Source organism: Mytilus californianus, unplaced genomic scaffold (assembly GCF_021869535.1).
Source record: "Mytilus californianus isolate M0D057914Y unplaced genomic scaffold, xbMytCali1.0.p SCAF_5, whole genome shotgun sequence".
NCBI classification, from domain to species: Eukaryota; Metazoa; Mollusca; class Bivalvia; order Mytilida; family Mytilidae; genus Mytilus; species Mytilus californianus.
In genome coordinates, this window is record NW_026262701.1 from 20,639,334 (window position 1) to 20,652,857 (window position 13,524).

The following is a 13,524-nucleotide window of genomic DNA, read 5'->3' on the forward strand; positions in this document are numbered from 1 at the left end:
CTCCTTACTGATAGCCAAAAAAGAAGAGGGGTTGGGGTCATGTATGTAGAAGGAGCAATTCTGCAGGGGATGCGGACCACAGCTTGTTCTAGTTTGTGAACTGATAAATAAGAAGTCCGATTGGTGCCTAATGTAATAGCGCTATCTAAATAAAAGAAAAAAAACTAAAAAAAAACAATGAAAACAATATATAATTTATTCAATAAGTACAATTTGTATCATGTAGACCAAAAGTAATGGAGCATTGAATGACTGCAATAATTATCCGTTTTAAGAACGCATATGGCAGGAGATTTTGGAAGATCACAGCTTCCCATGGTTGGACTGAACGTCAGTCCACAGACAATTCATCGATGATGATGGAAGTTTAAAACCACCTTGACTGGCTATATAGCCTTCGCCTAGTCAGCCCTGCAAAGCGCCTTCAAGTTTTAATGTTTTTAAAGAAATTAATTCGGTATTATAATTCCAAACAACTTATATAAAATGATTAAGTCTTTCAACGAAGATTATAAATGATTAGCAAGGATGCAAATACTAAACTTTAGAACCTAAATAAATATCTTTAACAAATGAATTCAAACTAGCAATATCTATTCAATTTAACAAATATGTACTGAATAAGTGTCATGTAAATCGTTAAATATAGAAACACGCAATTTATATTTTTTAAACAAGGGAAATAACAATTACTTGATAATCCTATCTGCCAAATGTATTTAGAAACAATTTGTTTTATAAACAATTACTAATTAGAAAAAAAACACACACACACACTGAAGATAACATGTGTTTTAGTTGCAACAACTTTATTGTTAATAAACAACTGCCAACCTGACAAGAAACAAACACTGGTTTGGAACAAACTATACACTACGAACGACAACTCGACCTAGTATGTTACTCTTATTTGTTGATAATATAAACAAAAATTGATTTAAAAAAAAGCGGTAATATGTAGCATTTATTAAAAATCAGAATGCCGTAGTAAAAATAATCAGGAAATTGATCTGCTTTGCCGCCCGGAGATGCCGATAAGTGAACTTGTACAAAATCATGTTTTCAGGGTAAGTGATCAATTGTCCTTGCCAAAATAACAATTGATTCAGGTATCTAACATTGCTAACATATATGTATACCACGATAATACATTGATAATACTGTCTTGTTAAATATACCTTATTGTCAAAGAATGCAGCAATAGTGTCGTCATCGACGGCCAAAGAAAAAACCATGATGATAAAGCATGCAATTCCGGAAATTGACCGTCTCCGAAAATATTAAATTCTAAAATTGAGTTATCGTCCTTTTCGCGCCAGACGACTATTGAAAAGGCTAGATTATCAAGTTTATTTATGGTAAAATTGTGTTTCTTGTCTCCCTTTATATTTAATATTTCCATCATTTTATGATAAATTTTAATACTTTGAATTAAAGACTAGCGACATTTCCGAGTCAATTTCTCTCAAATAGTTGGGACACAACGGACTTATCATGGGATACTATTTGTATTTACGAATTTATAGTATCAACTTCTTCGACTGCTTATTTAACCTTTCAGTATTTGTCGTTTTTGTGGTCAACAATTTAATATAAAAATTCAAAAAGCATATTTTTTGTAGTCCATTTTTTTAATAGTTCACTTTTAAATCAGGTGCAAGGATTCAAGATTCAAGATTCAATATTTTATTATAGTCTCACCACATACAATTACATATATTTACACAAGAAAATATGCATACAGGTACATAAAACAGATAACAAGAAACATTACATTAACATTGTATGTGCCAATCTTAAAAGATTTATGAGATACTGTACAAGCATTTTTTTCTTTTTTGTATGATTATTTTTATTTAGTAAATTTTCCATGTTCAATCTTCAATGCCTTGTAGAAAATAAGAATAGAGGTGCAGCATAAATATAACATTATCATTGTTATATCGTATGGATCAGAAGAGCCAGGACACATTAAATAAGGGAAAATAAGTTGATATATTTAGAATATTTACCACAAAAAAAATCAAAACCAAAAAAAAAAAAGAGAGGACTTTGCCCCGGTTCTTGTGAATAAAAACTCAAATGTTCAAATATGTTATAAGATTTATAATATCATTTTCATTTAAAATAGGAACTCCCGAATGTCTTCGCGAAACTGTGGGAACTGACTATGCAGATGGTTCTGTCAAATTACAAGTTGACGTTTACAGTTCAAGTAACGTATCTTATAACTGGCTTGATTCGGAAGCGGAACTGCCTGTAAAACAGTCTCCAAAACACAAAGTAACTATAACTGAAAGTCAAACAATGGTAGAAATGTATAACCATCAAGTACAACTGAATTCAACCAACATTGTTTTGGAGATGTCAGGTGTTGATCAGCAAGACACGAGAAGCTACATGCTTGAAGTGTCTAATGATTATGGGACAAGTTACTGTACAGTCATATTACCAGAAAGACGTAAGCGTATATAAGATACAACACAACAGAGTCACCTATAATAAAATTTTAAGTTTTGGAAAATTTCGTTATGTGCCTTTTTCAAGTCAGACGCCTCAATCCAGGGGTCATAGTTAGTTGCCGTCATTCGTAATTATTTTTATTCTATTTTTTTAGGGGTAGAGGTTTTGTTTAAATAAGGCTGGAGTCTCATATAATATGGGTTAAGCTTATCGTCGAAAGCCATATGGTGAGCTGAAGTTGATTACATCCTCGTCCTGAGGTCAATGGAGGATTATTTTCTCACTCACAACTATACCAAAATCTCTTGATTTTTGATATTAATACTAAAGAGATATAAGAAGATGTGGTATGAGTGCCAATGAGACAACTCTCCATCCAAGTCACAATTTGTAAAAGTAAACCATTAAAAGTCAAAGTACGGCCTTCAACACGGAGCCTTGGCTCACACCGAACAGCAAGTTATAAAGGGTCCCAAAAATGACTAGTGTAAAACCATTCAAACAGGAAAACCAACGGTCTAATCTATATACAAAACGAGAAACGAGAAAACTAAAGATCTACATAAACGACTTTTCAAATTTGAAAATTTGATTTAAAAGCTGGCACATTTAAACTGTAGCCTCAGCAGATTTTCGATACCCAACAAGGTCAGAAATCAAAACATCATGTGGCTACAATTGCATGTATAGAATATCTATATAAAAGTCAACGCTTATTCTTACGATAGAGAACAAAATGATACTGTATATAAAAGTTAAGAAAAGAACGACATATATTTAATAACTTTTCATTAAGAAAAAAAGAAACGTAAATTCAAATGATGAAAGGATTTATGGGTAAATAAATCGAATCTCAAATACCCCTCTTCAGTATGAATGATACATGATTCAAACATTGAAATCCTGAATGTCGTTCGCCCTTAATTAACAAAGCAATTATGATTGGGAGGATTGAATGCGTTCGGAAATCTTGAATTTCATAGACATTCATTATCATCAGATATACTATAAGCTATGATTAAAACCTATTTACTCATTTAAATTGTTATCTTTGTAACCATAACTATAACCGTAACTGTACACAATGCATGTATTGCTCCACCCACACCAATTATCCTTAAACTTAAATGAGGCCCATGCAGTACTCAATAATTACCATATTTTAATAAATTATTTGATGAGACTAATGTAAATAGTTTTTTAAATCTTAGTTGTATAATAACGATAACTGTTATCTTTTCCGAAAAATATTGTTAAAACGTTATCAAAAGAAAAAAGTAAAATCGAGATCTACTTTTTATAGGCGTAGCTTGTCCTGTTTTGTGATGTTTTGCAAATGAAATAGTGTGATGTTTAATAATTCAACAACAGAACCTATTAAAAACTATTATAAACATACTGCCCTTGGATGAAGGTGTTAAGATAGATTTACATACAAGGGAAAAAAAATATCAACCAAGACGCGGGTGATAATTTTTACACTGAGTGTGTTAATCACCCGAACACGTTCATCCAAGGGCAGTATGTTTTTTTTATTATACTGAATGCCTTATGATTCAAGTGTTCACTATGTTATTAGAAGGACAAAAAAAAAGATAAATTCATAAATTAAGATAGTTTACAAATAACAACAACAAAACGACGGAAATGAGGTAAAAACAAGAATCGGTAAACCTCGGCCAGAGCGGGTGTTAAGAAATTGTTCCGAATCGGCAAACTTCGGGCTCAGCGGATTTTTATTTTAGGCATTAACACCCGTTGCCAATATTATCACATGTTGCTATGGATGGGTGGGGCTTATGAGAGGTTAATGAAAATTAACAAATGCCGCGTGTCAAATGAAATGAATGGATGATATAAGAATTTTGCATAAAGTATAATAAAACAGATTGTCATAGTTAAGTTAATATCTCTTAAACCATGTTAAACATGTAAGACTCTCATTAGAGCTTTGTTACAAGTGTAACCTTTAATTTCACTATGTACATGTATATCTTCCGGACCATATGAGTATTTGGACCATACGCGTATGGTGATGACCATATGCGTATATACTCATATAGTCCGACCATACGCGTATGGTCCGGTTAATTAACACGATCAAAAGGTGTCCCATAGATTAGGAGTTTATAAAAATGATTTTTTTTTACTTATCCAATCAAATTGTAATCATTGTTACATGATTAATGAAATAAAGTGAATTTTACTTACAGGTAAGAATTATAGTAAAACCATTTTTACATGGTCATTATTGATTTGTCCTTACATTTGTACGAAACTCTATATGTCGACTTATGAAAATAACTTCTAGAAATATCTAAATGAACTGTAAAACAAGAAGTCAGTTGCTTAACTCACAGGAATTTTGTTCATTGAACCCTCTTTCTTTCCTTTTAAAAAAAAATATTGTGTTTTTATTAAATTGAAATGTCTTAGATAATGTGTTTTTGATCCTATTTATACGATCTTACAATAACAGAAAAATCGTACGAAAAGGAGAAAGAACACAACAATTATGTGAAAATAAGTTGATATTAGAAGGAATTGTGTTTCTGAAAAAATAATTTAAACACTAAGAAAAAAGAAAACTGGAGGCTCTCTAGAGCCTGTGTCCCTCACCTGGATCTACTGTGGTTTTGGAAATCATGTAAAATACGGTTAAAATCATAAAAGATACCCTTATAATGATTGAAGCCAAGTTTGGTTTTATTTGGCCCAGGAATTAAATTAAAAGCAGAAGATTTTTGAAAAAAATTACAAAAATTACCAATAAATTGCAGAAAATGACTTTAAAGGACAATAACTCCAATAAGATGTCAATTGCCAATTTTGGTCATGTTGATTTATTTGTAGATCTTTTTTTGCTTGATATTTTTGCTGTTTACAGTATATCTCAATCTATAATGATATTCAAAACAATTAACAAAAAATTGCATCCCCCCTGGAAAAAAATCAAGTCATCCCATTGTAGTCTTACAGTTACTGAAGACCCCTTATCATTATTTAAATTAGTTTTCAAGTTGTGACCATTTGAAATTGTTTTTTTTACATTTTTCCCATAGACTTCTATAGTAAACACCTATATTCTATTTTTACCCATGACGACCATGTTGGTTGTAGGGCAGGGTCATCAGATACATTTTTCAATCAAGATACTCTAATAATAATTGTGTGGCCAAGTAGATTAAGAGGAGAAGATTTTTGTAAAAGATCGAAAAATACTTAAAATAGTGTAAAAGCGCAATAACTCCTTAAGGGGTCAATTGAAAATTTTGGTCATGACTTATTTGTAGATCTTACTTTGCTGAACATTTTTGCTGTTTACAGTTTATCTCTATCTATTATAATATTGAAGATAATACATGTAACTAAAAACTGCAAAATTTCCTTAAAATTACCAATTCAGGGGCAGCAACCCAACAAGGGGTTGTCTGATTCGTCTGAAAATCTCAGGACAGATAGATTTTGACCTGATGAACATTTTTATCCCAGGCGGAAACCCAGTTGAAATTAAACAAAAGAAATGGAACTCTTTGTTAGAGAAGGTAAAAAAGCAAAATTGGTATATTTGAATTGTTTACATTTAGCGCTATAAAACCAGGTTCAATCCACCATTTTCTACATAAGAAAGTGCCTGTTCCAAGTCAGGAATATGACAGTTGTTGTCCATTCGTTTGATTTGTTTGTGCTTTTGATTTTGCCATTTGATTAGGGACTTTCCGTTTTGAATTTTCCTCGGAGTTCAGTATTTTTGTGATTTAACTTTTTACATCTGTTTCTATGGGCTTTAAAAGTTTAATAAAGGTGCATAATTTAGGATTTTATGCATCTTAGATACGTGTTTTTATTTGAATTATAGCATGCAGCTTCAAGATATTTGTAAACTTTTAAATTATAGACAAATTTTCATAAAACAGTCGATTGTGGCAGGTTCAAATCCAAGTGGATCTCTTTTGTGCATAAGCATAAATTCCGCCGAAAAAAATTCCACAGAAATATAAAAGATTAATCTTTCTAAAGCATTAATTTTCATCTCTGCCCCCGGCGAATGTTTTTTTGGGGAAAAAATCCAAAAAATGGGCAACAATTGCATCGAAAAGGGAAAGTCGAGTGCACCTTTTTATGTTAGGGTGTGTTTGAGTTGAATATTCTGTCTTGAAAACGTACAAAGCAAAAATATTTGATACATCATCTAGCTTAAGATTATATCATTTTTATATATTAAAGCTACAATTTGATTTTATAACATCAAAAATTCACAGTACTAAAAAATGAAATATATAGGTCAAGTGAAATACCTTTCTAATCAGTCACAACGACAGAGTAGGTGTGTTCGAATAACAAATATTTTACTAAAAGTGCTTTTTGTGTGTGATATCTAGGGTTTATAGTATTCAACCTCTGAAAATATTTAGTCTGCCCTTCCACGAAATATTTATATAGGATTTTTTTTAAATGTTTTTGAATTTTCGAAAAATATCACCTGGCAACCGATCAGACAAAAGTTTTAAGTTGATTGAATGCAGAAAAGTACATTAAATGACGCTCAATAGCTAGTAGATACATTTGTCTTTTAAAATACAACTGGCATATAAGGATCGTAATGGTGCTATGTGGATAAATATATCGGTTTTCAAGAGCTAAATTGGCAGCGCGTCATCCGTACAATGGCTTCCATTTCTACGGTTGTAAAAATTACCAGGCGTAATTGGGAGATAATTTTGACAAAGTAGAATCCTGACTGTCTCCCATGTCAGATTTGCTCTAAATGCTTTAGTTTCAGAGATATAAGCCAAAAACTGCAGTTTACCCCCATGTTCTATTTTTAGCCATGGCGGCCTTTTTTATTTGGTGGGCGGAATCATTGGATACATTTTATAAACTAGATACTCTAAGGATGATTTAGGCCAAGATTGGTTTAATTTTGCCCAGTAGTTTCAGAGGAGAAGATTTTTGTAAAAGATTACAAAAATTAACGAAAAATTGTGAAAAATTTATTTTAAGGGCAATATTTCCTTAAGGAGTCAATTGCAAATTTTGGTCATATTGACTTATTTGTAGATCATACTTTACTGAACATTCTTGCTGTTTACAGTTTATATCTATCTATAATAATATTGAAGATAATAATCAAAAACTGCAAACTTTTCTTAAAATTACCAATTCAGGGGCAGCAACCCAACAACGGGTTGTCTGATTTGTCTGAAAATTTGAGGGCAGATAGATCTTGACCTGATGAACAAATTAACCCCATGCCATATTTGCTCTAAATGCTTTGGTTTCAGAGATATAAGCGAAAATCTACATTTTACCCCTATGTTTTCTAATTTTAGCCATGGCGGCTATCTTAATTGGTGGGCGGGGTCTTTGGATACAATTTATAAACTAGATACCCTAAGGAACATTCAGTTAAAGTTTGAAGGTATTTTGCCCAGTAGTTTCAGAGGAGAAGATTCTTTAAATAGTTGACGACGACGGCGACGAAGACAGACGACGGACAACGACGGACGCCAAGTGATGGCATAAGCTCACATGATCCTGTGGACCATGCCTAAAACGCCTATGGATCATTCTCTTACTGACGAAAAAGTCGACGAGATAAAACGCTCTAAATTCATTCTAGCGAAAGCAAGATAACATATTCACCAAGATTCAGACAATATGTAAAGATAAAGAAATCAGTTATAAACTCGTGCCGGTTTGGATTCGGAGAATGAGCTGTGTTCTCCAGCGAAGGAAGTTGGAATTTATTTGAAAAATACCTATATGGTCTAAATACTCATATGGTCTGGCCCGTTAATAACCAAACGAATATAATACTCACATGGTCCGACCATACGTGTACGCGTAGGGTCCAAATACTCATATGGTCCGGAACATATATAAAGATTCCAATTACATTGGGTAAGTTCTCAGTCGAATATTTGTATCAATTCAAAATTTGATTAACCTCTTCCTTTACTATTATCATTACATATTACCCTTTGTGGTTTTAGATTATTGTAAGAATGCATGCAAGTCTATATCCTAAAGCAATTCTGAACACATATATTTTAAACTATCATGTATACGTATGCATGTATGATTATAAGCTAAATTATGCTTATCAATCATTACTATTTACATATTTCTCTAATTCTATAGCAATTTAACCCTTTCCGGACCCGATGATCTCAGAAGATGATTGGATGAGTTTAAGGGTCATAACCTTTATCAGCTCACTGAATGAATCAAAGTGTGCGGAGTTAATGAAACTCACAACTTTGTAGAATGTGGAAGGCAATTGAATGGGATTTTCGTTTATCAAAAATATAAAATTTATTAGATAATCATTAGAGAAACAGATTCTTACAAAGGTACTCGTGGATTATCGGATTTATCCACTCGAGATAGTTAAATTATCGAATTTAAAGTCCGAGCCTCGGCGATGGCTTTAAACTTGATAATTTAAATATCTCATATACATATACTTAACATATACTCAAGCTTTACGTATTTCAAGGGATATGTCGAGATTCAAAGGGACTTCGTTTCTGAAAGACATTGTATAGCTGTATTTTCTCAAAGTAAGTCAAGTTTTCTTTTGAAAGCGTCTTATCATTTTCTAATATTTTTTATAGGAACAGTAAGCAGGAAGTTCGACAAAGTCAAGTTAACAATAATATCATGCTGTAGCGCTGGTTTTGTACTAGTGGTTATTGTTATTTTTTTTATGAAAATTGGAAAACATAGAGGTATGTTGTCTTCGTTAGTATCAATCAATTGTCTCAATTAGTATAAACCAATTGTCTACATTATCATTTATTTGTATATTTTGTTTGTAAAGGAATATATATATATATATACTGACATATAACAATCAATAACTTGAAAACTAGATGTATATATACACAGGCAAAAATTGCTCACGTGAAATTCACGTAATTTTCATGTGAGATTCACCTCAAACGCGCTTATACATGAAACTCACGTGAAAAAATTCATGAATTGAGATTCACATGAATCTCACGGGGAAATTTTTCACATGAATTTCACGTGCACTTTTCAAAAAAAAATAGGTATTTTTCATGATTTTGATTTAATTTGAAAATTTAGATGTTATTTGAATTACGTTATTTTAAAAATTTACATGAATTTCACATGAAAAAAATTCTTGTGATTTTCACGTGAAATTCACATAAGATCCACGTGAAACTCACATGAACTGATTTACGTGAGAATTCACGTGAATTTCACGTGAGATTCACATGAATTTAAATTCACGTGAAATTGATGTGAGTGAAATTTCCCTGTGTAGGATAATATATCTAAAACCTATAAAAAATAAATATAAAATTATATATAATTGATATTGTGGTCCTTGTCTCCAGAGGGACCCGTAAACGAAGATCACACGGTTATATACAATGTATCAATAACATAATCACAGACAGAATCAATCTTCTGTCAAATTTGAAAATCTTTTTAATATCTTTTAAAAAAAATAACAGGACATCGTCCACTCAGTTTCAATATTTCTATCTATTCAGATTGATATATCCTTTGTCTGTCTCCATCACGAAAGTATTCAAGATATTTGATATGTTTTAAAACTCAAATATGTTATCTGATTATAAATAAATCTAGTTTATGGAATAATTATAAGGTTTAAACACTTGTGCCTTCGTACTATTTTAATACTTAACGATCTATTCTATCTTGCACCTACAAAAAGCGTTTTTGATTATTTAATTTCAAATTAAAGTTTGGAGCTATTTAAATTTTATACATAATACGTTTTGGACATTGCAGAACAGCAACTGCTTTTAGTGTAGGACGGCATATAAGCATGCTAAATAATTCGAGCCTTCAATAACTATACAGTCAGTTCATATTTTATCCACATGCAATTGTCGTCGTGTTCTAATAGTAAAATACATATATGTTGTTGGTATAATTATTTTTCATTGAAGAAATACATTTTCCTTATACCATAAAATGTGTTTATCTTGATGTTGATTGGTTAAACATTTATCTTTAAGTTTCTAAGAAAACAGAAAAGAGGAAAGAAATGTTCTACCACAGACATGAGAAACAGTTTAATACATATTCCACGGCGGTAAGTAATAAAACCCGACTACAAAAAAAATGTATACTAACAATCAATTTGTGTTTTATTCAAACTAAAATGCAAATTAAATACGCATGTATCAAGAACATAATCATTATATAAAACATGTTTTCTGTGGGAGAAAAAAACACACATCTTGTTTTATGATAGCACCTTCACTGCAATGTTAAAAAATAGGCGAAGAGGACATCGAAGGGCCTTTAAAAACCATAAGTTGAAGAAAAAACAGACAACGCATGCATGCCCAAATGAAAAATCCCCAGACAAATGAAACATAAAAAATCACACTTAATTTCCTGCTCCACTAGAAGCACCAGTCGTGTTACTGGCAAGTCAAAAATCAAGTGTTAAATCGAAGAAGGAAATAGTGTCTACTGTCCAACAAATCAATATTCTCTTTTTCAGAGGATGAGAAATGAAGTATTCGAAGAGGTGACACTCAACAGGGATGAATGTGACAAGGGAAAACGATTTACAATATGTTCCGTAGTACAAGACGTTTAGCAGCTGGTGCATATTAGGTTTAAAACTGTAATTACTAGTTGCTTGTCCATTAAGCAACCTAAGTTTGTTTATGTTCTATTCATCTTCGAACATGGATAATTGAAGAAGAAAACAACTTGTGGCAGCTTATTTTACATTCCACCATCTACCTACTGTTATCTGGTTACACACACTGTTTTTGTTTAATAATTAAAAAAGTGTCTCATTATTCGTTAAATAAATATATTTTCCTAGTCCATCCTATACAGGTGGTGGTATACTTTTTGACCATAATAGTTATTAAATTTTCACTAATCGATTGTTAACCATATTGAATTATTTTTGCCCGCCTATGTTAGGGAGAATGGGGACAATACGTGTTCCAGTCTGTGCAACCGATCATCCATTGTTCATTCGGCCGTCCCATATCAAGTGCATGTTTTGATTAACCATGAAGTTATGGTCATATTAACTAGAAACCAATTACACATGTTCATTATGATGTGCTCTTTTTGAAAACTGCTAGAAAATAGAAATGATTTACATTCTAAAAAGGGATATTTACATATATATATATATATATACAACTCGTCTAAACATCAGCCCAACAATGTTAGATCTGTAAATTTGATTTCGCAAATTTTTTGTTCTCCCCTCGCCGAGATTCGAACTCATGCTACTGAGATATCGTGACACCAAATCGCCTGCAATGTATCCGACGCGCTAGACCACACGACCACCTAGTCTTCAAAAATAAAGCTTTCGGTGGCCGGGTGTTACCTTTCCTCGTCAGTTTTAATCTAGCGTCGTAATACAGTACATGATATATAAGGCATGAAGATGGAATTGTTACAGATCAGCTGAGATATCTATTGTAAAGGATCCTACAAATGAATGCAAGATACAGTCACAGAAATAATTATATTTATAAGTACGTCTGAACCAGTAACAACTCTACACCAGATTTATCCATCGGATCACCAGCAGTGATGGTGATACATGGCTGTGTACATTCTGTATATACAACTCGTCTAAACATCAGCCCAACAATGTTAGATCTGAAAGCAAATTTTTTGTTCTTCCCTCGCCGTGATTTGAACTCATGCTACTGAGATATCGTGACACCAAATCGCCTGCACTGTATCTGACGCGCTAGACCACACGACCACCTAGGCTTCAAAAATAAAGCTTTCGGTGGCCGGGTGTTATCTTTCCTCTTCAGTTTTAATCTAGCGTATATAAATTTAGCATGAGACAAAAAATCATGTAATACTTGAAACGACGCTTTTGCAAGTTTTTTTTATTCATCTTAACAGTGGCTGAAAGAACTTCTTCGATGAACAATGATTTCATGAATGAAAAGATTTAACCGACAATCAATTAAACTAGGAATTTTCTGATAATTTCTGCTACTCCTATAAGAATACATTACGAATTCTGCAAAGTTGTCTTATTTGTAGATCCTGTCTTTCTAATTGTTTGATTTTTGATTTTTGATTTTTGGTGTTTAAACGCCACTTTTAAGCACCGCTTTTGGGCTATTTCGTGGCGGCCAGTTTTTATTAGTGGAGGAAGCCGGAGTGCCCGGAGAAAACCACCGACCTTCGATAGGAAAACTGACAACCCTAGTCAATTAAGATTGGAGTCGAGTGCACCCGCACGAGCGGGGTTCGAACTCACAACCTCAGTGCATGTTGACTGGCTAGTGATTACAGTAGTAGAACTACTTAGACCACTAGGCCACCGAGGCCCCTCCTTCTAATTGTTAGTGCTGTTTATATTTTTCCTCTATCTACTATAGTTTCTGCAGAAAACACAAAAAAATCGGCAAAAAATCGTCTCCCAACGGCAATAACTCCTATGAGTGGACGAATGACAATTTAAGCGATGTTGAATTATTGTAAACGTTGTCCTGCAGACCAAATTGTTGTTTACTATACTACTGTAGGGTTGTTTAACTACCTTTTATCTCATGGACAACAACTTCTATAAATAGTCGACTTAGAATTTCGGCCATGTTGTCTAATGTGTAAATCTTGACAAGTGTCCTTAAGATTATTATTACTGTTTACATTTTATCTATTTGCTGTAGATCAAAGAAAAACACACAAAATGGGTAAATTTCTTTTTTCAAAAGCAATAAATCCAACAATGAGTCGACTGACATTTTCAACTACGAAGACTTATTTGTAGATCATTTCCTGTTGATCATTCTTGCAATAGTCTATTTTCCAATTCCGTAATTGACCCAGTAATTAGAAACCCATTTTGTGAGTTGTTTTCATTGGCAATGAAGAGCTAGAGGAAAGAGCAAATTTATGTGTGCATCATGTGTATACTATTAAAGTTTTTCAAATCTTTTAATTACATTTAATCTTTTGTTAAGCTAAAAACTTTTCATAAAAATAGTTTTTTTTAATTAAAAATTGTATATATATTTGTTTTAAAAAACACCTATATATCGATTT

General features: G+C 32.3%; 1 protein-coding gene across 3 annotated transcripts in view; it reads left to right on the top strand.

The window, feature by feature from the left end:
* LOC127701020 (uncharacterized) overlaps positions 1–11,320 on the top strand; it is a 34,661-nt gene extending 23,341 nt beyond the window's left edge. For 2 of the 3 annotated variants that reach the window (XM_052204783.1, XM_052204784.1), the window contains 4 exons: positions 2,132–2,461; positions 9,084–9,197; positions 10,485–10,561; positions 10,979–11,320. In XM_052204783.1, coding sequence (XP_052060743.1) covers positions 2,132–2,461; positions 9,084–9,197; positions 10,485–10,561; positions 10,979–11,077 — 620 coding nt within the window. In that variant the 3' untranslated portion in view covers positions 11,078–11,320. The remainder of the gene's footprint in view (positions 1–2,131; positions 2,462–9,083; positions 9,198–10,484; positions 10,562–10,978) is intronic. The other variant, XM_052204786.1, reaches the window with a different exon arrangement.
* The last annotated feature ends 2,204 nt before the right edge of the window (positions 11,321–13,524 follow it).